Below are 23,217 nucleotides of genomic sequence, written 5' to 3'. Positions count from 1 at the left end.
CTGCTCTCCTCCAATCAGGAGCAAGTCCTACAGTTTATTGGTTGAACTGGAGGCAGCTGTGCAGAAGCTGTTTACTTCTCTCCCAGCGCCATATTGTGGGAGAGCAGATGCATAGAATAAGTCTTAATTCCAGTAACTCAGTCTAGTCCGGATTGCTCCCCACACATAATCTCTAATCTTAGATTTGCCACGTGTACATTCTTACCTGATAATTTGATGTGTCAGTATTCTGTTAAAATACTTATTTTACTTTGCATAATCACTTTGGTACTTAGCGGAGACAAAATATTATGGAACAATTTTGCAAATGTTTGAGATAAGTGATGAAGATAATTTGAGTCAATTCAACACCTTCTTTGAGGATTTGTGAAAACAAACACCAGTCTGTGTGTGTGATGGGCCAGGGTGACCTCAACTCATTAAAATAAGGTTTACACGTGAGGTACTAAGTACTACTGATCTTTGCTTCTCACAGCAAGGGTCCAGAACAATGCTCTCCAGAAGAACCAAAATGCAAGCTCCATCTATAACTTTCAATTTTCTCGTGGCCTCATTTTAAAAGTGGAAGATGGGCCAGCGCTGAGACTTAGTGGGCTAAGCTTCTGCCTGGGGTGCCAGTTTTGCATCCCGGCTGCTTCTCTTTTGATCCAGCTTTCTGTAATGACTTGGGAAAGCAGTAGAAGATGGCCCAAGTGCTTAGGCCCTGGTGGGAAACCCAGAGGAAGCTCCTGGCTCCTGGCTTCTAAACAGCTCAGCTCCAGCCATTGCAGTCATCTGGAGAGTGGACTGGCGGATAGAAGACCTTTCTCTCTGTCCCTCCCTCTCTGTAACTCTGCCTCTCAAATACATAAATAAAATCTTTTAAAAAATAAAGTAAAAAGAAACACATGAAGTAATTTTAAATAATATACTTAACTTAATCCACAATACCAACAATGTTTTTTTCAACACAAACCCAATCAGTGGAATATTTCATTCTTTTTACTTTTTGCATTCAGTATTTTTTTATTTTCAATTGACTTTATACACATAAAATTAACTCTAGGTTAAGTAAAGAGTTCAACAAACAGTATGAAGAAGAGAAAAATAAAACTGTTCCTTGACAATCAATACAAGAGCTATTCAGGTCATTGCTTCTCAAATTGTCAATTTCACTTCCGTAGAATCTATCCATTTTTTCTGGGTTTCCCAGTTTGTTAGCATACAGCTCTTTGTAGTAATTTCTGATGATTGTTTTTATTTCTGTGGTGTCTGTTGTTACATATCCTTTTTCATCTCTAATTTTATTGATTTGGGTCTTCTCTCTCCTTTTTTGGTTAGTTGGGCCAAGGGTGTGTCGATTTTGTTTATTTTTTCAAAAAATGAGCTCTTCATTTTGCTGATCTTTTGTATTTTTTTGTTTCAATTTTGTTGCTTCTCTAACTTTAATTACTTCTCTTCTCCTACTTTTGATTTGCTTTGCTGCTGTTTTTCTAGATCTTTGAGTTGCACTGAAAACTCATTTATTTGGTGCCTTTCCAATTTCTTGATGTAGCATCAGCTGCTATAAACTTTCCTCTTACCACTGCTTTGCTGTATCCCATAAGTTTTGATATGTTGTATTGTCATCTTCATTTGTTTCCATAAATTTTTTGATTTCTCTTTTGATTTCTTCTATGACCCACTGTTCATTCAGGAGCATGTCTTCAGACTTCATGTGTTTGCATATGTCCTAGAGATTCTGGAGTTGCTGATTTCCAGCTTCATTGAACTGTGGTCTGAGAAGATGCATGGTATGATTTTGACTCTTTTGAATTTGCTGAGACTTGCTTTATGTCCTAGCATATGGTCAATCTTAGAGAAAGTTCTATGCACTGCTGAGAAGAATGTGTATTCTGCAACTATAGGATGAAAAGTTCTGTAGATATCTGTTAGGTCCATTTTGTCTATAGTGTCGATTAACTCTGCTGTTTCCTTGCTGATTTTCTGTCTGGTTGACCTGTCCATTGCTGAAAGTGGAGTGTTGAAGTCCCCCATCACTATTATATTTGAGTCTTTGTCTCCCTTTAGGTCCCTTAACATTTCTTTTGTTTTTTTTAAAAAAATATTTATTTATTTTTTTGAAAGTCAGAATTACAGAGAGAGAAGGAGAGGCAGAGAGAGAGAGAGAGAAAAAGAGAGAGAGAGAGAGAGGTCTTCCATCCACTGGTTCATTCTCCAAATGGTCACAAAGGTCAGAGCTGAGCTGATCTGAAGCCAGGAGCTAGGAACTTCTTCTGGGTCTCCCACATGTGTGCAGGGGCCCAAACACTTGGGCCATCTTCTACTGCTTTCTAAGGCCATAGCAGAGAGCTGGATTGGAGGTGGAGCAGTAAGACTCAAACCAGAGCCCATATGGGATGCTGGCACTCCAGGCACCAGCGCCCCTTAACATTTCTTTAAATTAGGAGCATATACATTTATAATAGTTACATCTTCATGTTGAATTGATCCCTTAATCATTACATAGTGCCCTTCTTTGTCTCTTTTAACAGTTTTTGTGTTAAAATCTATTTTGTCTGATATTAGGATGGCTACACCAGCTCTTTTTAGGTTTCTGTTAGCATGGAATATCTTTTTCCATCCTTTCACTTTCAGTCTGTATGCATCTCTGTCGGTGAGATGTGTTCCTTGTAGGCAGCAAATAGATGGGTTTTGTTTTTTAATCCATTCATCCAGCCAATCTTTATCTTTTAACTGGAGAGTTGAGGCCATTTACATTCAAGGTAACTACTGATAACTAACAACTTTGCCTTGACATTTTCCCATAAATATTCCTTTTTAAAAATATTTTATTTATATTTGAAAGATAGAGTTACAGACAGTGAGAAGAAGAGACAGAGAGAAAGGTCTTCTATCTGCTGGTTCACTCCCTAAATGGCCACAGTGGTGGAGCTGAGCCAATCTGCAGCCAGGAGCCAGGAGCTTCCTCTGGGTCTCCCATACGAATGCAGGGGCCCAAGCACTTGGGCCATCTTCTACTGCTTTCCCAGGCCATAGCAGGGACCTGGATCAGAAGAGGAGCAGCCAGGACTAGAGCTGGCACCCATACTGAATGAAGGCACCATAGGCAGAGGATTAACCTACTGTGCCACAGCACTGGCTTCAAATATTTCTTTTTTTTAACTTTGGATTTCCTTTGTACTTTTACTTGGAGATATTCTTCTTTTACCTTCTTTTGTAATGATGACTATGGCTCTGTGCTTCTGTGTGCAGCACATCCTTAAGCATCTCTTACAGAGCTAGATGGGTGGTGACAAATTCTTTCAGTTTCTGTTTGTCATGGAAGGTCTTTATTTCCCCTTCATTCATTAATGAGAGCTTTGCAGTGTATAGTATTCTGGGTTGACAATTCTTTTCTCTTAAGATTTGGAATCTATCTCCTCATTCTCTTCTAGCCTGTCGGGTTTCAGATGAGAAGTCCATTATGAGTCTAATTAGGGATCCTCTGATAGTAATCTGGCATTTCTCTTGTGCACATTTTAGAATCTTTTCTTTATGTTTTACTGTGGAGAGTTTGATTACAATGTGTTGTGGTGAAGATCTTTTGGGGTCATGCCTATTAGGAGTTCTCTGTGCTTCCTGTACTTGGATGTCCCTTTCTTTCTCCAAATTAGAGAAATTTTCTATTATTATTTCACTAAAAAGTCCTTCTAAACCTTTCTATCTTTCCATGCCTTCAGGAACTCCTAGAATCAGTATGTTGGGTCGTTTGATACTATCTTGTAGATTACCAACAGTGTTTTATAGTTTTCTAACTTCTTCTTGTGTTTGGTCTGACTGTATAATTTCCTGTGCTTTGTCTTCTAAGTCATATATTCTTTCTTTGGTTTCACTTGATTCTGTATTTTAGGCTTTCCACTGCATTTTTCATTTGTTCTATTGAATTCTTCATTTCCAAGATTTCATTTTGATTTCTCTTTAAGATCTCAACTTTGTAGGATAAATTTTTTCATGTCATGTATGGATTTCATTAGTTCATGCATGTAATCCTATGATCAATTTTTTCAACTACATTTCTGGTATTTCTTCAATCTCATCATCTTCACAATCTAGTACTGAAGTGTTGTGTGTTCTTTTGGGGGTGTCATGTGGTCTTCCTTATTCTTGTTTCTTGAATTGGTGTGTTTGTTATTCGGCATTTGTGGAGATACTTGTTGGTTTCTTCTTTGTCCTCTCCACCCCCCTGCTGTGGTGGCTTTTATCTTTAGATATCTGAGTTGATTAGTGGAGTGTCTGCTTTCAGGGAATACCTAGAGGCATGTTTTGGGTGTGGCCAAGGAGCTCTGTTCAATTTTCCAGGATGAAGGGTGTGTCTTGAGGTAATACACCCAGGTTTGCAATGGTAAATCTTTTTTTTAGTCAGAGGGGAGGTTTGTTCTTGTCTGTTGGCATAGATTCAGCTGAGCTCATCTCCTCAAAGGAGACCAGTGCCTGGGCACTAGCACTGATGTATATATTATTTGTCTGCTCTGCCACAATGACCACACAAAAAAATCTGTGTGGTACTCAGTGTAGGCTCAGATTCCCCAACAATGTCCCTTGCCAGGTAACCAGGGAGCCCTGTCTGTGTGGAGCTTCTCACAGTGACTGCCCAAAGTCCCAGCCACAACCTGAGTCCTCCCATGTAGCCTGTTTTTTCACAGTCCCAGCACACAAGCCTCCCACAATCACAAGCAACCAGCCCCATCTGTTCACCCCATCTGACTCATCATTGATATGACTTATAGTGCAGGTTTTATTGCCTTTAGCTACAGTATTATAATTAGTCTTAATTGGTCTCTCAACTCCAATCCACGATTTATCTTCTGGAAATGCTACTCAGGAATTGCAAATGGTCCATGAAAGCTTCCTGAATAAAGTCTGCACTATTTGTCTTGATAGTACCAAGTCCAATACAACATGGACGTGATCTGACTTGACCTGACCTAGTTTGTTCACTACCCACCTCCAGTAAGGAGAAGCCTGGTGAGCTAGTCTTTCTTTCTCCCAGGGAGTACCTGTGCTATCTATAGGGAAACAAGCATGGAGCAAGTCAGGTTCCTGCTTTAAGTGACTGACAGTTGAGTTGCACAGGATGGGGGATAGGAGCATATGTTGAAACAATTATAATTGGTAAAGTGGAACTATATTCCAAGTGCCACAGGCACGGGGACACATGAATGAACTTTTAAGGAGAACTAAAGAGTAGGGGAGGGTGACAGGAAAGATTTTGGAAAAGGAAGACTATTTGAGAACTGTAAGGAATAGGTGGAATTTTGCCAGGTGGCAAAAGGCAGAGAAACACACGGCAGATTAAGAAGACACCACCATATACGCACACTGTATGGAATGGTGTGGGATGTCTAGAGAAGGTAAGAAATTCACCCAGGCATGAAAAGAAGAGCAGAAGAACAGTGACTGAGTATTAGCAGGTTACTTTGTTATTCATTTACTTGGACCCAATGTGGTTCCAAAAGAGAGAGCATCTGAGACAATTAGGAGGAAGCATCTGGCTCCTGGCTTTGGATTGGCACAGTGCACCAGCCATAGCGGCCATTTTGGGGGTGAACCAACGGAAGGAAGACCTTTCTCTCTCTCTCTCTCTCTCTCTCTCTCTCTCACTGTCTGTAACTCTGCCTGTCAAATAAATAAATAAATAAAAATCTTTTAAAAATCAACAATAGGAGTCACTGTACACTAACTTCCCATGTAGGACCTCTCTCCTCGATGAGTTGTATTATGAGAGTTAACTGTAAAATGTGTTCTCAAATAGTTTTGTATTTGTGTGTGTGTGTGTGCAAATTGTTGAAATCTTTACTTAGTATAGAGTTGGTCTTCTGTGCACAAAGTTAATTGAAAAATGAATCTTAATGGAGAACAGGACTTGAAGGGATAAGGGAGGAGGAGGAGGGTTGGGAGTGTGGGTGGGAAGGCAGGTGTGGTGGCAAGAATAACTATATTCCTAAAGTTGTACTTATGAAATTTATATTCCTTAAATAAAAATTTCTTTGGAAAAAAAAATAAAGGAGCTGGGAGCTCTGGGCAGGGGGGTGGGGGGGCAGAGAATAAGTTATCAAGGCAGTCTACCAAGTGTTTAGTGCCTGACACTGATGCCAGGAATGTCCCTTAATTGCAGCCAATCTGTCACTATTTCTTGAGAAAATCAGATGCACTCTGGTTGGCCATGGGCCACCTTTGGTTAGACAAGCATGTAAATCCTTCCTGATGCCTTGGGGAATGGGGGTTCTTCTGCTTTGTGGAACCAAAGGAAGCTTCTGTTCATAAACCCCTAATAAATTACACTCTGTGTAGTCATGGATTTAGTCTCCTTTTGATTTGGTCTCACGGCACTTTCTTCTTTTTTTAAATAAAGTAATGAATTATAATACTATGAGCTTATAGAAAGATATAAAATGGTTATCTACTTATAACAATTAATTCTAAAAAGTGAGAAAGAATAAAGAACTAAGAATGACTATATGTCTAAAAAGTACTCCCAAATTTTCATTAATAAGAACTATAATTATAGTTCAAGTTTAAAACACTGGGATTATCTTTAATTTTGATGCTTTACAATACACTACTCCAGAAACAAAATTAAGCCTGTGTTTCTTTTGTTGATACAAAAAGATCTCAGTATAGAACTGGTTTTATATATATATATACATATATATATATATATTTTTACAGGCAGAGTGGACAGTGAGAAAGAGAGACAGGGAGAAAGGTCTTCCTTTGCCGTTGGTTCACCCTCCAATGGCTGCCGCGGCCGGCGGGCTGCGGCCAGCGCACCGCGCCTATCCTAAGGCAGGAGCCAGGTGCTTATCCTGGTCTCCCATGGGTTGCAGGGCCCAAGCACCTGGGCCATCCTCCACTGCACTCCTGGGCCATAGCAGAGAGCTGGATTGGAAGAGGAACATCTGGGACTAGAACTGGTGCCCACATGGGATGCCGGTGCTTCAGGTCAGGGCGTTAACCCGCTGCACCACAGCGCCGGCCCCTAGACTATTTCACTCTTAAGAATAATGTCTCAGGCCGGCGCCATGGCTCAATAGGCTAATCTTCCACCTGCGGCACCGGCACACAGGGTTCTAGTCCCGGTCGGGGCGCTGGATTCTGTCCCGGTTGCTCCTCTTCCAGTCCAGCTCTCTGCTGTGGCCCGGGAGTGCAGTGGAAGACGGCCCAGATGCTTGAGCCCTGTACCCGCATGGGAGACCAGGAGAAGCACCTGGCTCCTGCCTTCAGATCAGCGCAGTGCGCCGGCCACAGCGCACCGGCGGCAGCGGCCATTGGAGGGTGAACCAATGGTAAAGGAAGACCTTTCTCTCTGTCTCTCTCTCTCTCTCACTGTCCACTCTGCCTGTCAAAAAAAATAAATAAATAAAGAAGAATGTCTCATTTTTGTAACTTGAATATATGAATGATAGGAATATAAATACTTTGAGGAAAGAAATTCTTTGTCCTGATTATAATTAGAAAGTTCACCAAAATGACTGTATGCATCTCAAAGTCTGCATTTTCACTCTAAGAATATTAACCATACTGGGGCTGGCACTGTGGCATAACATGAAAGCCACTGCTTGCAGCGCTGGCAGCTCTGGCATCCCATATGGCACTGGTTTAAGGCTCTTGGCTGCTCTACTTCCAATCCAGCTCCCTGCTAATGCACCTGGGAAAGTAGTAGACGATGGCTCAAGTGCTTAGGCCCCTGCACCCACCTTGGGGACCTGGAAGAAATGCCTTGCTCCTGGCTTTGGGTCAGCCAGGAGTTGTGGCCATTTGGGGAGTGAACCAGTGGATGGAAGATCTCTCAGTCTCTCTGTCTCTCTTTCTCTCTCTAACTCTGCTTTTCAAATAAATAAATAAACCTTTTTCTTTTTAAAAACAGCTTACTAACCATATTCAAATTTCTAAAATATATTGCCTGATGCTACAGCACTTGGACAAATAATAGGAGTTCCTGAAATGAGTAACTTTGTCTACCACAAAATTCTTTGCAGAACTTACAATGAATAAACCACAGGAAAACAAGGCTACTTGAATATTTGTTGCTTGGAGTCATAAAAAGTAAAAACTAAAGTTCAAAAATAAGTAAGAAGTAAGTTATCCTAGTTGCAGTTTGGTAAGGAGATGGAGAAATACAATTAATAAAAAGTATAAACATAGGGTAAAATAGTAGTAGGAAGAAATAAAAAATGACAGATGTATATATTGAAAATTATGATAAAATCTCAAAAAACAAGTTTCAAAAAAAGATTAGTGTTGGACGTGATACTAAAGAATTTGACTCAATGTATTATTCAGATCTCAATTAGTATATTTAGGGCTTGATTTAAAAAAAAATGAGGCTGACCTAGAATAGCATTAAAAACCTGGGGCCAGTGTTCTGGTGCAGCAGGTTCAGCTGTCACTTGCAACACTGGAATCCCAAATCAGCATGACAGTTCAAGTCCTGGCTGCTCCACTTCTGATCCAGCTCCCTGGCTCATGTGCCTGGGAAAGCAACTGAAGATGGCTCAATTGGTTTGGCCCCTGCCACCCAAGATGGACTTCTGAGCTTCCACCTGAGCCAGCCCAGGCTATTGTGGCTATTTGGGGAATGAACCAGCAGATGGAAGATCTCCGTCTCTCCCTCTCTGTCATTCTGCTTTTCAAAAAAATAAAATAAATCTTGAAAACAAAAGAAAATCATTTAAAAAAAACTGCTTATGGCAGTGTAAGCTTGTTTATTATTTGAAAGGCAGAGAGCCAGAGAGAGAGAGAGATTGATTTCCCACCTGTTGGTTCACTCCTCAATGCTTCTTACAGCCAGGGCTGGACAAAGCTGAAGTCAGGAGCACAGAACCCAATCTGAGTCTCGCAGATGGGTGTCAGGGACCCAAATACTTGAGCCATCACCTGCTGCCTCCCAGGGTGTGCACTGGCAGTAAGCTGGAGTCGGGAGCAGAGCTAGGACTCAAACCCAGGCACTATGCCCTGGAAAAGTATGGTTTAAGAGGAGAATCTGATCAGACTAGTGGACGCTTTCATAGAAGTACTGATCTCAGAATGTTCAATTAAAAATATACATATAGTAGCTATGCGGGTGAATTCATATGCGAGGTAGGCATTGTTCATATGGTCTCCAAAGTTCTTGCTTGAATTTGAAACCATGTTTCTACAGGAAAGACACACTTGTTTGCATTAAAATTATACCCTATGGTTTTAGAAAATATATTATGAAATTCTTTTTAACTTTTTAATATTTTAAATAAATATGCTCTGAATCTAAGCCTAAATATTAAAAGCCCAGAGGGGTGGTTGTTGGTTAGTGGTTTAGACAATGCTTGGGATGCCCATAGCCCATATTGGAGGGCCTGGGTTTCAGTCCTACCTCCACTCCTGATTCCAGCTTTCCACGAATGTGCTCCCGGAGGCAGCACATGGTGGCTGGAGTAGTCGGGTTCCTGCCACCCATGTGGGAGATGCAGATGGATTCCCTACCTCCTGGCTTGGGCACAATGCTGGCTATCGCAGGCATCTGAGGAGTGAACTAGATAGGAGATCTCTCTTTCTCTGTTTCCCTGCCTTTCCAGAAAGAATTTATTTCTATAAAAATAACAAAAAGCCCAGAAATTGAAAAGAAAAATAAAATTTCTTATGAGCTACATTTCTAAATTACCTTTCAAAATTAATATGAAAGTTCACATTTTACTTGCTAATCATAAACAACTATTTTGTTATAAAATGTGTTCATTATTTGTTATTCTAAAATAAATTCAAACACAATTGGGCAATTTTCTTTTTAGAAACTGAAGAGGGGTTGGCACCATGGCAGAGCGGGTAAAGCTGCCTGTGGTGTCAGCATCCCATATAGGACCCATCCCAGCTGCTCCACTTCTGATCCAGCCCTCTGCTGTGACCTGGGAGGGCAGTGGAACATGGTCCAAGTCCTTGGGCCCCTGTGTCCACGTGGGAGACCCAGAGGAAGCTCCTGGCTCCTGGCTTCAGATCGGCACAGCTCTGGCTGTAGCGGCCATCTGAGGAGTGAACCAGCCGATAGAAGACCTTTTTTTCTCTACCTTTCCTTCTTTCTCTGTGTAACTCTTTCAAATAAATAAATTTTTAAAAAAGATTTCATTAAAAAAAGCAAATGAAGAGCAAAGGTTTATAAAACTCTTAAAGATTAACAGAACTCTCATAGATACCATAAATTTCTAATTTTCGACACGAGTGAGGATGCAGATGTGGTGCACGCAACAAAATTGCACAAATCCCCTTCCAAATATGAATTTCAACAAGATTAGCTTGTGTGTGCACTTAAGTCACAAATGGACGCAATTTTTAAAAAATGAAAATTTAATCTAAAACAACCTAAGGGCAGTCTTTGAAGGCTGAGTTAGTAATTTATAGGCTTTCTAAGCCGAAAATTTGAAACTGCAACTACATGAACACTAAAACGTTAACGAGATGGACATCTAAAGCTGTAGGACAAACTGCAGGGCACTGAGATTTCAATTTCAGACAAAAACAAAAAAAGAAGAACCTTTTAGGAGAGTCAGTCCTACATAAGTTTTTAGTACTGAAGCCATATTCGTCGTTTCTCTGGAATTCCGATTTAGCTGAGCAACCTTTCATTTTGTTTGCTACACCTGTGCTGACACAGCCTTGGCATGTGTCGGTGCCCCAAGGCAAGGACTGCGGTGCCTTCCACAAAGTGCAGGTGACGAGCCAGCTGGCGTCAGTCAGGCCTCCCCTCTATCGGCTTCACAAAAAAAAAAAAATTTTTTTTCAAGTTTTTTAGTGCGGTTCAATAAAACCTCCCAGACGTCGCAGGGAAAAGATGTTGGCGCCGGTAGCAGTTCTTGAATTCAGACTTTTACCCGTTTCTGGAGACTATGGGGAAGAAGGAAGAACGAGAGGAGCAAGGGAGAGCGGGACACAGACCAGGCGCTGGAACCCGACAAGAAAGGGTCGCGGAGGCCAGAAGCGGCCAGGAGGACCCTGCGGGCCGCCTCGTTACCCGCGCCTGGAGCGCCCAAGAGCAGCCGTTACCGCTCAACCGCCGGCCGGACGCGGGCGTGGGCGCCGCGCCAGTAAAGCCCCGACGCGGGTCTCCCCAAGTGTGGGCAGGCAACCGCAGCTAGGGTCCCATGCCTCCCCCTACTCAGACCCCGCCCCTCACACGCTCCGGGAGCACCGCAGAAGCCACCGCCGCTTACTAATCTGAGTCATCCTGGAGATGCAGAAACAGGAGAAGGTGAAGAGCACGAAGGCGATGAGGCAGATCAGCAAGTTCACGCGCTTGGACCTCATGGCGCTGGGCGGGCGGCGGGCGGCGGGCGGCGGGCTGTGGGTGGCTCCTGGCACCACAGGCTGAGGGCGCAGTGCCCGCGACCCTGCACGCGCGCCCTTCTGCCCGCACGGTCGCTGGGGTCCCCAGCACACCCGCCCTTGGGAGCTCCCTTCCTATAGAAAGCCTTTTGTCTCCCTGAGCACTACCTTGGCTGTTGGCAAGAACCAGTGCCTTACCAAATTCAGCAAAAAAAAAAAAGAGCCATAAAGTGGCTGATCCGTATTCTAAGATTCATATAATGTGAAGGTACCTACTTTGTTCAATACAAGAAATATTGGAAAATACTAGACAGGAGGACGCAAGGAACCAAAATTGTATCTGATGGCTTCAAGTATCATGCGTTTGAAGTGAGTCTTGCTGATCTGTAGAATGATGAAGTTGCATTGAGAAAGTTCAAGCTGATTAGTGAGGATGTTCAGGGCAAAAGCTACCTACTTCCAGGACATAGATCTTGCCCGTGGCAAAAATGCTCTCCACGGTCAAAAAAAAAAAAAAAAAAAAGCAGACCACGATTGGAGTTCATGTTCATGTGAACACTACTTCATCCTGGAACACTTCTCACACTCAGCCACCAACAGGTCTGCCAAATCCAGATGATGATGATGATGATGATGATGATGATGATGGAAATCATGACATCAGAGAGGTGCAAACAAATGACTTGAAAGCAGTTGTCAATAACTGACTTAAGGCCAGTGCCACGGCTCAATAGGATAATCCCCCGCCTGTAGTGTTGGTACACCGGGTTCTGGTCCCGGTCGGGGCGCCGGATTCTGTCCCGGTTGCCCCTCTTCCAGGCCAGCTCTCTGCTGTGGCCTGGGAGTGCAGTGGAGGATGGCCCAAGTGCTTGGGCCCTGCACCCTCATGGGAGACCAGAAGGAAGCACCTGGCTCTTGGCTTCAGATCAGCATGGCCCGCTGCCAGCTGCAGCAGCCATTGGAGGGTGAACCAACGGTAAAGGAAGACCTTTCTCTCTGTCTCTCTCTCTCACTGTCCACTCTGTCAAAAATAAAAAAAATAAAAAATAAATAACTAAGACAAAATTGGAAAAAATATAGGAAAGGCTTGCTGGTGCTCTTCGTAGTGTACTCACTAGAAAAGCAAAAATGCTGAAGAAGCCCTCGCTTGAATTGGGAAAACTCCTGGGGCTTCATGGTGAAGGCAGTAGTTCTGGAAAAGCCACTGGGGATTAAACAGGTACAAAAGTCAAATGAGCATATGAAGATAGACAGTGAGTTAAAGAGTCTGTTTCGGGCCAGCACTGCGGTGTAGCGAGTAAGGCTGCCGCCTGCAGGGCTGGCATTTAGGCACCGGTTCGAGTCCCGGCTGCTCCACTTTCAATCCAGCTCTCTTCGATGGACTGGGAAAGCAGCAGAAGGTGGCCCCGGCACCCACGTGGGAGACCCGGAAGAAACTCCTGGCTCCTGGCTTCAGATTGGCACATCAGCCGTTGTGGCCATTTGGGGAGTGAAACCAGTGGATAGAAGACCTCTCTCTCTCTCTCTCACTCCCTCTCCCTCCCCCTCTCCCTCTCCCTCTATCTCTCTGCCTCTGCCTCTGCCTGTCTATAACTCTGCCTTTCAAATAAATAAATAAATCTTTTTTTTAAAAAAAAAGTCTGTTTAACAATTAGACTTTAGTAGTGACAAAATGTATAATTTGTGGGGGGAAAAGAGCCCATGAATACTATTTGTGCAAGGTTGTCAAGGTCAAATAACACTCAAAATAACTTAGCACACTTGTTGTCATGATGTAAGCACTCACTACTACATTTGGTCTTCTTTTTTACTCTGTGGTTATTCACCTATAGCAGTGCTAATTTTCTGACGGACTCTAGTTCTTACTTTGCTTACCGCAGACCACGTGCTCCAACCTCCTTCAATGACTCCCTGTGAAAACTCGAAAGTATTGCTCCAGAATCCCAGGCTTTGCACAGTCTGGTTCCATTCTCCCTTCCCAGCTGTCTATGCCTCTAATGCAGCACTCTGAAGTCTCATTCTACTCAAATCCATGTTTTCAAGATTCAGAAAAGTCTTTTGCTTTTTAATCATTTTGAAATCAAAATGTGTGTTGCAATCAACGTTTACATTTAACATGGTATTTAGTCTTATTTTATTTTCCAAAAAAAAAAAAAGGAAAAAAAATATGCTACTCAGTCATTGGCTTGTCCATGAGCCAAGATGTGTATTTCTTGAGTCCTTTCTCAATGCCAGTCACTGAACGAGGTTTTGAGGACACAAAAATCACCTGCTGGATCTGGGCTCCCGCTTCTTCATACTCAAGCAGGGACTGCGCCCTCCTCATTCACAATCCTGCCCATGAAAAGTATTCAAGACTGAGCTGAAATGTCGGCTTTTCCATGAAGTCCATCAATTACTCATGTATGAATGAAAAATCTTCATCCTCTGAACTTCTAAAGCACCTAGGCCCTCTCTCAGGGCACTCAGTCTGCATCACATATAATTGTTACACACTGATTCCATATCCTCTACTATGCCCAAAGAGATCATAATATTTTCATATCCTATTCCACACTGCACATTTCAATATGTTCTACAAACTGGACATGTTGACTGAAGCATAAGCCCGTACGAGCTACCATTCATGACTACCACCTCCAGCCACTACTATGATGTAAGCCAACAACAAATTTCACTCTAGTGAGTAGAGAATGCAGGTGGAATTCTAGAAGATGTTCAGAATTTTTTTGTCAAATACTTATCTTTAGCCTAACAGTTCTCTACTGCCCATAGTATGAAGGTAATACTATTTTTAAAAAGCATAAAAGGGAATTCTGAACACCTTCTAGAATTCCACCTGCATTCTCTATTCACTAGAGTGAAATATGTATTTTCTGTTACAAACACTCATCCAGGTTTCTTCAGTTAGCCTCAATCTAAGCAGTGGTGGCACGATTCTGAAAGCATAGAAGAGTAAACACATGGGAACAGATTTTTCTAGTCTCAAAAAAATGAAGGATCTTGAGTGTGAAAAAAACAGACTGTCAATTACTACATATAAAACGCCTGTTAGCCTGACCCCTATTATTTTCTGTTTCAAGTAACTTAGAATTGAGTCATTTATATCTACAGTGAGTGTTATCTGTTTAGCACAATTGAGAAAAGTAACAGCACTGAAAGGGACTCTCAAGGACCTGCTATGACAGCCATTCTTCTAAAAGTCTTTGGAGACTTTTGCATGCGTAAGAATCACGAGGATGGGACCAGCACTGTGGCACAGGGGGTAAAGCCATGGCCTACAACACCGGCATCCCATATGGGCCCCAATTTGAGTCCCGGCTGCTCCACTTCTGATCCATCTCTCTGCTATGGCCTGGGAAAGCAGTGGAAGATGGCCCAAGTCCTTGGTTCCCTGCCCCCGTATGGGAGACCCAGAAGAAGTTTCTGGCCTTTGGCTTTGAATCAGCCCAGCTCCAGCCATTGCGGCCATTTGGAGAGTGAACCAGCGGATGGAAGACCTATCTCTCTGTGTCTCTCTCTCTGTAATTCTACCTCGCAAACAAACAAACAAAAAAAATCTTAAAAAAAGGAATTACCTGGAAACCTTGTTAAACTAAGAACTTCTGAATCAGCTGGTTAAGGCTGGGAGTCCAAAACTTTCATTTATAATGGGTCTCACATGATACTGATTCTGCCAGTCTGAAGAACCACTCTGAGACTTCCTGCACACCAGCTCTCCAGACTCATTGATTAGACTTAGGAAAATGTAGAGATTGCTTAGTTCATCTCATCCACTCAAATCATCCCAACGACATCTATTTCATAAAAGCACCACATTCCCTGCCACCAGTGAAGGAGATTCCATTATGTCCCTTGGTCATCACAGTCTAGAAGTTAACATTTATAAGAGTTACCTCTACTATCCATGGATATATCAAGACTGGCCTAAAGCCACAGTTATCTTGGAGGCGTTCAGGTTCTAGAATCATCCCCTGAATTGAAAGGCTTAGCTGCAGACAAAAGGAAGGTGTCCCTTAGAGCAAATAGAACATGTGATTCAATAGCTAGGTGAAAGAAACAGTACATGGTACAGCCAAGTGTTAAACAAAGCAGTAAGAATCAGAGAGGCAAACACGGCGTGGCAAGAATTCAGAGGCTTTTTTCCCAACTATCCTATCTGTAGTAACAAGACTTTACTTTTCCCTAAGGGAACAGGTATGGTGAGCCAGCAATTCTTCCCAAGTGTGCATGCTGCTTTCCACATGGAGTCTCTGAGCAGACCTTATAATTGGTTTTTGATGAGTAGAAATTAATAAAAGGAATGTTCTAGGGCTTCTGAATCAAGCTTTAAAAGGACTAGCAACTTTGGCCTCCTCCCTCTCAGAGCCCAACTGCCTTGCTGTAACAAAGTCCAAGCCAAACTATGGCGTGATTAGAGGCTAAGAGGAGAGAACACTTCAATGACAGGTCATTCTGGACATTTCAGCACTAGCTAAGCTCCAACTGAATGCAGCTGTGTGCAAGACCTCATGTAAAACCTGCAGAGCTGTCCAGCTGAATTTTGTCAGCTCACAGAATCGGAAGAAATAACAAACTGCTATTTTGAGTCTCAAAAGATGGAATGATTAGTTTTGCAGCAATATAAAAGCATTATAGGAACTAATTCACTCTACGCTTACTTCATGTAGGAAGGGTTTACATTTATACAATAACTATATTGCATGAAGCTTTACACAAGGATTAGTTCAGTATGTGACTCCAATTGGTTAAATGGGGCTCAACTGGGAGGCTTTTACATCTATACCTGGAGTTTCTAGGGCCATCCTGTCTATAGAAGGGAGAGCTTGCCTGAGAGTGATGCCAGCTCAGACAAAAGCAGTGCTAAAGGATTTCATTTGATTATGTTGCTAAATCCAGTCATGCCGAAGTTGACATGAATCTCTTGAGTTGCATGAACCAGTATATTTCTTGTCTTCCTTAAGGGTTCCTATAGCTTGTAACTGAAAGAGTCCTAATGCATGGAATGGACACTGGCAGGTGAAGAGAGAACAGGAATAGGGGATCTAGAAATAAGAGAAAGCTTGGAGGTTCAGATAGCTGCAGTCAGCACCAGGGGAAAAAGTAACAAAACAACTACCCACACAGTTGATATTCTGAAATAAGACTTCCGGCTCCAAGATCCTGAGTGGAGGGGTAGGGGTTGTGTCCAGTCCAAAGTGCCCTGCCCAGGAAGGCTGAGGCAAGGGCTGAAATCAGCACTTGGTTCAGGTGCACTCTGGAGCAGGATGTGTCTGTTTAGAATGAAAAGTACATCTCTTACCACTCTACACAAGAGCATCATGTAGGCTGTTGGAAGCCTCACTGGTCTCTGGAAGCAGTGGGACAAGGTCAAGATCTTAGTTCTCATAAAAACTAAGAAACGACATATGTTATCTTATAGGGCACCCAGAAAAAAAAAAAACAGAAAAATAAGTGTATCCCATAAATAATCAACCAAAAAAGTGCCAATCTATCACACTATTCAGGAAGGGGATCTGGGGTCCTAGGTAACAGTTTTTTTCCAGATTTCCCAGACAGAGTTTTCTGGATAAATGTGTGAATCAGCTTCAACCCAATTTTGGAGAACCACAGAATGGCTTTAGATGTGAGTTCTAGCTTTCAGTGTTGGTGTCGGAGCACCCGCAGGGGTTAGGAGTGCTTGCACTTGTCCCAGCATCATCATTCATTCATTCTCCTGTTTTCTTATTTTAACAGGATCCTTCTTTTTCACTTATCACCTGTGAGAATACAGATCCAATCTCCCAGGCAGGGGCCTCCGGTACAGCTCGACTGTGGGGGTTAACCCACTAGGAAGAGAACAGGAGGAAACTTACCAGGGCTTCCCCTTTTGTCCATTCCCAGGAAGAAGTGGTATGGTGCCGAGGTCAAGCACAAGACAGCTATATTCTTATTATATGCAGTGATTGGGGAAATGGATAGACTTACCATCAGTCCTGATTTGGTCACATGATATAGTTATTCTCCAACAGGGGTTTCCTGAAAAACAAGCATATTTATGTTCAAAGAACCAGACAGTGAATCTTAGACAACTTCCCCTTCCACTGGGTCACCCAAATGCAATATGGCCCTCAATAAAATGTTTATATAGTAAGGAAGAAAAAGAATTATATCAGAGCACTATTCTCCACCTCCTCATTCCCACCTTTTTTTTTTTTTTTAATAATAAATGCCTTAATGCGGGCCTTTGGCTTAGTGGTTAAGATACCAGTTGGGACACCTGCATCCCGTATCAGAGGGTCTGGATTCAAACTCCAGCTGTTCTCCCAATTCTGGCTACCTGCTATGCGGACTGTTGGAGGCAGCAGGGGATTATTCAAGTTGTTCAGTCCCTTTTCCCATGTGGAGACCAGCATTGGTTCCTGGCTCTCAGGCTTTGGCCCCTGGGGCATGGCAAGCATTTGAATAGTGAACCAGAAGATGGGAGGTCTCTGTATATCTGCCTCTCAAATAAATAAACAAAACTTCTAAAATAATAGTGTTTCAATTACCCGTTCAGTTATCAATTTGACAACTACTCCATAGATGAATATATTAAGTAATATATTGGGATTACTGGGGGAGATGGGAGCCTAATTCTACACATTGGCCACATAGAATACATTTTTTGTGCAGTAATATGTCTGTTATGAAACCAAATTGCTGTATAATCCCTTTTCTCAAGCCCTTGATAGTGTCTGTGGCTTTGGCTTTAGCCTAAGGTGAAGTATCAAACTTATTTGAATCCTCTAGAGGCTACAATAGTAATAAGATGGAGTTCACTTGTTCTAATTGTAAGGCCCCCGTGCCCAGGAAATTTTCCTAAATTCTATCATTAAATGACTACTTTTTTATTAGCATCTACTATTCTCTTATCACAGTAGTGGCTTAGGTAAGGGACAAGCAGAATATGTCATTATCCCATCCACTATTGCACCACCATGCCTACTCAAAGTAGCTTTGCAAGGTAACTATCCAGCTTCTGGGGGATGGCAGGACATCAGCCTGGTATTTGACTCATCTCTTCAACCAACTTTATCCTTATTGTGGGCATCTGCACAGCCCACTATCATCTTCCCTTGGAAATTCATAGGGCCTTCCATAATTCCAACTGCTGCACTGGGGCATCTCAATTTCAACTCATCAAGATTCTCATATTCCTGATCACACAGCTAGACCATTGACTAATATCTACAACTCTGTAAATATCTAAACACTGCCCTGCAATAAAGAACTAGGTTCTTCTTCCACTCTCATGTACACTACTCTTAACTCAGCCCATTGCATGAACTTATCTTAGCATTATTTGGGTTTTTACTGTCCACAGGGCAAAGAGTAGCTAACTTTTATACCGGTATTACTGCTATATTGGAATCCTCATGGGTATACCTGGACACGTGATCTATTTTAGTGGAGAGAGTCACAAGCTTCAGACTATTCAGGAACAGAAGTGGATCACTCATTAGTTAACCCTAAAGCGGAGATGCTACCTGCTCATACGTGTGTTATAATAACTCCCCAGAGACACCTCTCCTGACAGGAATTCCTTCACTTGAGAATTCTGTTGTGAAGCTTACTCTTAATTACAAGCTCTTTCTGATATCAACAGGTAATTAAGATCTTCATAGGATCTGATGCTCTTAGGTTATATGGGGGCAGTTTTCACTAGAGACAAGCAACAAGCCAGCAAACCAGCACTCCAGCCTCATCAGGAATGTTTCAAGTCCAAAAAGCCTAGGGGCTGCCACAAGGTGGCAGTATTATGTTTCAGTCAAAGCCTCTTAATTTGCATGTATTCTAGGATCAAAAACATCCAAAATCCTGTGGGTGTGATAGAATCATAGGGTCCTGGTATTTGTGCTACTATTCCTTATACATTTTCCACAGTTTGTTCAATTTCCCCTCAAGGTGTCATGCCTCGTTTTTATTGGCTGGATCCCTGAGGAAGAGTAATTTATTATTTACTGCTTATAGAATACCCCTGGTGGCCCAGATATTTTTGATATTTCACTTATCGGGGCAAGCTCTAAATCTTAGCTGCATTGATTAAATATATGTGCCACTAAAACTCTCAAACCTTTCTGGGATTCTCCTTCCAAGGGGGAAAACATCATGATGTCATCATCAGTACAATGAATTAACTTAATTTTATTGTGATCATTTCTAATTCCAGTCCCACCTAATTGTGGCAGTGGGTTGAAGAGGTCAGATATCCTTGGGGAAGGACCATAAATATATATTACATTCCTTTCCATGTACAAGCAAACTGTGCTTGACTTTTGCTGAGTAGATCAAGAAAATATCATTAGCCAAACCTATCACAAAACCCAGTCACATTTGGTTGGCCATACCTCTTGTACAGCTTGAGGTTTGTATCAGACGCAACATTCTTGTTCAAATCACAGGAACTACCTTGTTTAAATCACACAGTAGTTACCAGTTATCTCCAAGAGCCTTCTCCTTCTCCCTGAGCCACATGAGGTAAATGGAAAGCATTAGTGAAGATTAGCATTTCTGCTCCCATAATTCTTAATGATTTCCTATGTCCTTCCAGAGTTTCACACTGCCTGGTATTTACTACCAAGGAGGGTCTGAGCAAGTCTCAGAGCGTCCATTTTTGGATAGCTAATTAAAACTGAAGAGCAGACTTAGTCTCTTAAAGACATCTGGCTTTAAGCTGCTAATGATATGGGCCTTTATTACATCCATTTTAATTATGTACTCAGGTAAAAGCAAGAATTGAACTTTTTTTTATTATTTCCCCATTTGCAGCTTCATAGTGATTCTGATGTTCTCTAACATTTCCACATGCCACAAACTTCAACTTTCATGCCTCTTAACATTGCCTTTTCATCCTTCTGCTGGTATTGTAAAATGCTTTGCATCATTCAATAATCCCCCAGCAGCATATGCTGCCACTCAATATTACATCAAACAACCTGCACACCCACCCAACCCCACCCCAAAGGGTCAAATGAGGATTTATTCTCCCTCAAGTTCAGCATTCCTTTTTCCCACAACCTTTATAGGTGAGTTAAAACCACTACACTGTGCTAAACATGTGGTTGCCATCCATGTGGGCAGGTTCTGCCACTGTGGACTCAATCAACTGCCAAATGAAAATATTAGAAAATAATTATATCTCTGCTGAACATTTACAGACTTGATTGCCATTATTCCCCCAAAAAAGATACAGTACAACAACTATCTACCTGGCATTATGTCAATCATTTGCTAGCATTTGCAGTGTATTAGGTATTATTAGTAATCTAGAGATGATTTAAGGTACACAGGAGGATGTGCATAGGTTACAAACCAAAACTATGTCATTTTACACAAGGGACTTGAACTTCCACAGAACTTGGTATCTACAGGGAACCCTGGAACTCTATGGACACCAAGGGCTTAATTATAGTATCTTCCTTCTCAGGTTAAATTTGTTGCATTTTAGACTTCACACACTCTAAGAAGAATATTGATATTGAAGATCTCTATGGCTCAAATACTGAAAACTGCCATGAGATTTTGATTAGTTGTCATGCCAGACAACTCTTTCCATTAAGCCATTTCTAAAATAAACATTCTCAGACTTCCAGTCAGCGTGATCAGCTTGTGGCGTGAGCGTCTGAAAGTTTTTCGGGTAAAACATGGCTAAGGGGCTGGCACCTTGGCTCACTTGGTTAATCCTCTGCCTGTGGCGCCGGCATCCCATATGAGCACCTGGTTGCTCCTCTTCCAGTCCATCTCTCTGCTGTGGCCCGGGAGGGCAGTGGAGGATGGCCCAGGTGCTTGGGCCCTGCATCCGCATGGGAGACCAGGAGGAAGCACCTGGCTCCTGGCTTCGGATTGGTGCAGTGCGCTGACCACAGTGGCCATTTTGGGGAGGGAACCAACGGAAGGAAGACCTTTCCCTCTGTCTCTCTCTCACTGCTAACTCTATCTGAAACAAACAAACAAACAAACAAACAAAAAAAAAGGCAAAAACAAAACATAGCTAAAAGCTTAAGGAGTAAGTGGGAAAGGAAGGAAGATGCGTGCTGAAAAGAGAAAAAAGAATGTTCTGAAGGAGCTGAGCAGACTTAAAAGTATTCTCAAACTAGATAGTGCTATGCTGTCATGAAAGATGTTAAAGAGATAGCAACTGCGGTGGTACCCAAACATTACCAAGAGAAAATGGAACGTGAGGTGACAGATGAAAAAGATGACATGAAAATAGAGACTGTAATTAAGAGAAACAGGAAGACTCTTCTAGACCAACATGGACAATACCCAATATGGATGAACCAGAGGCAAAGAAAAAGGCTGATGGCAAAGAGAGAGGAAGGAAAGGGAAAGAACAAAGCAAAAGCAGCGAAGGCAGCGAAGGGTTGGGTGTGGTAGACTCTCATTCTAAACTTGAAAAAGGTCCCACAAGACAGTTGTTTGGCAAGAATGTGTGCTAAGAATGTGTGCTTTGGCCAGTGCTGCGGCTCAATAGGCTAATCCTCCGCCTTGCGGCGCCGGCACATAGGGTTCTAGTCCCAGTCGGGGCGCCAGGTTCTATCCAAGTTGCTCCTCTTCCTGTCCAACTCTCTGCTGTGGCCCGGGAGGGCAGTGGAGGATGGCCCAAGTGCTTGGGCCCTGCACCCTATGGGAGACCAGGAGAAGTACCTGGCTCCTGGCTTCGGATCAGCGCGGTGTGCTGGCCGCAGCGTGCCAGCCGCGGCGGCCATTGGAGGGAGAACCAACGGCAAAGGAAGACCTTTTTCTCTGTCTCTCTCTCTCACTGTCCACTCTGCCTGTCAAAGAAAAAAAAAAAAAAAAAAAAGAATGTGTGCTTTGCTTTTATCTCTCACCAAAGAAAAACTATTTCTTTCTATTTCTTTTTGTGTTTTAAGTTGGCTTTTCCCCCTTCAATTCAGACCCAGTGTAACCCCTCAAGCTTTTTAGGAGAACTAAAATAAAATATTTTCTGTGTTGAAAAAAAATTATCATGCAGAGATTCCTCAGGACTTCCAGGAAATGGCCAAATTTCAGTAAACTATGGTCTTTGGCTTCTTTGAAGGTATATCTGATCAAGTCAGGGAGAAGCACATGGTTTGGCTTGGACACTTGGAGACATAGATGAAGAAAGTCTGGCTTCTTCCATGAATCCAGAATCCTAATTTTAGCACTTAAAACACCAAGCAGCTAGTCAGATGGAAGAAGAAAATCAAAGAGAATAAAAGAGATGTGGCGATCTGTCCGCAAGGAACAGGATTTGTTAAATATGTCTACCACTTCACACAAGTGAGTTAGTGGCAAAGAACTGAGGGAATCCACATACACAAATGAAATTATGATGCAGAGTGACTCTTCTTCCAATGAGTGCAAGTCCAACTACTGTCTTTTGGTTTTTACCAATTATATTAAAGTTTTTACCAAAGATATTAACATTCTCTTCTCTTGGGGAAAAACATGGACAAAAGGAGGCCAACTGGCAACATGAAGGCAAGAGGAAGAGACAGTTACTCTCTTCACTGCCTTCCGTCAGCAAAGCACTTTTTGAAAATACAAAGTGCATATAGAATGATTGCACTTACTATTTTATGAAAAGCTTTGTGTAACAATAGGTAGACTCTTGAAATCAAAGTCCCTGCATCTTAATGGTTGTGCATTTTGCCCTTCTGAATATGTTTTATCTACAATGAAAAATTCAATTCAGCGAGCTGTCAGTTCCCTTGATCATCTAAGAGGATATGATCTCATTATTACAATATATATAATATACATTCAGACTCCACTACTGAGTCACAGTCAGCCACATCTACATGGCAGGGACGATGGCTTCTGCATCCTTCCCTTGTCTAGTGCTCTACAACTAGTATTCATTTTCAAAAAACAGGTTGAAAATGTGCGAAAGTGTGT

At 42.3% G+C, this 23,217-nt stretch overlaps 1 protein-coding gene and 1 pseudogene across 1 annotated transcript in view; one reads left to right on the top strand and one right to left on the bottom strand.

The window, feature by feature from the left end:
• Positions 1 to 11,295, bottom strand: part of MGAT4D (MGAT4 family member D) — a 75,346-nt gene extending 64,051 nt beyond the window's left edge. Inside the window, exon 1 of the mRNA XM_089301771.1 lies at positions 11,202 to 11,295. Coding sequence (XP_089157897.1) covers positions 11,202 to 11,295 — 94 coding nt within the window. The remainder of the gene's footprint in view (positions 1 to 11,201) is intronic.
• LOC108178041 (protein LLP homolog pseudogene) lies at positions 11,294 to 21,711 on the top strand (annotated as a pseudogene).
• Positions 21,712 to 23,217: the final 1,506 nt, after the last annotated feature.

This window comes from Oryctolagus cuniculus, chromosome 8 (genome assembly GCF_051225735.1).
Source record: "Oryctolagus cuniculus isolate XC-2025 breed Fujian yellow rabbit chromosome 8, ASM5122573v1, whole genome shotgun sequence".
Lineage (NCBI taxonomy): Eukaryota > Metazoa > Chordata > Mammalia > Lagomorpha > Leporidae > Oryctolagus > Oryctolagus cuniculus.
This window is presented reverse-complemented; position numbering and strand designations above follow the sequence as displayed.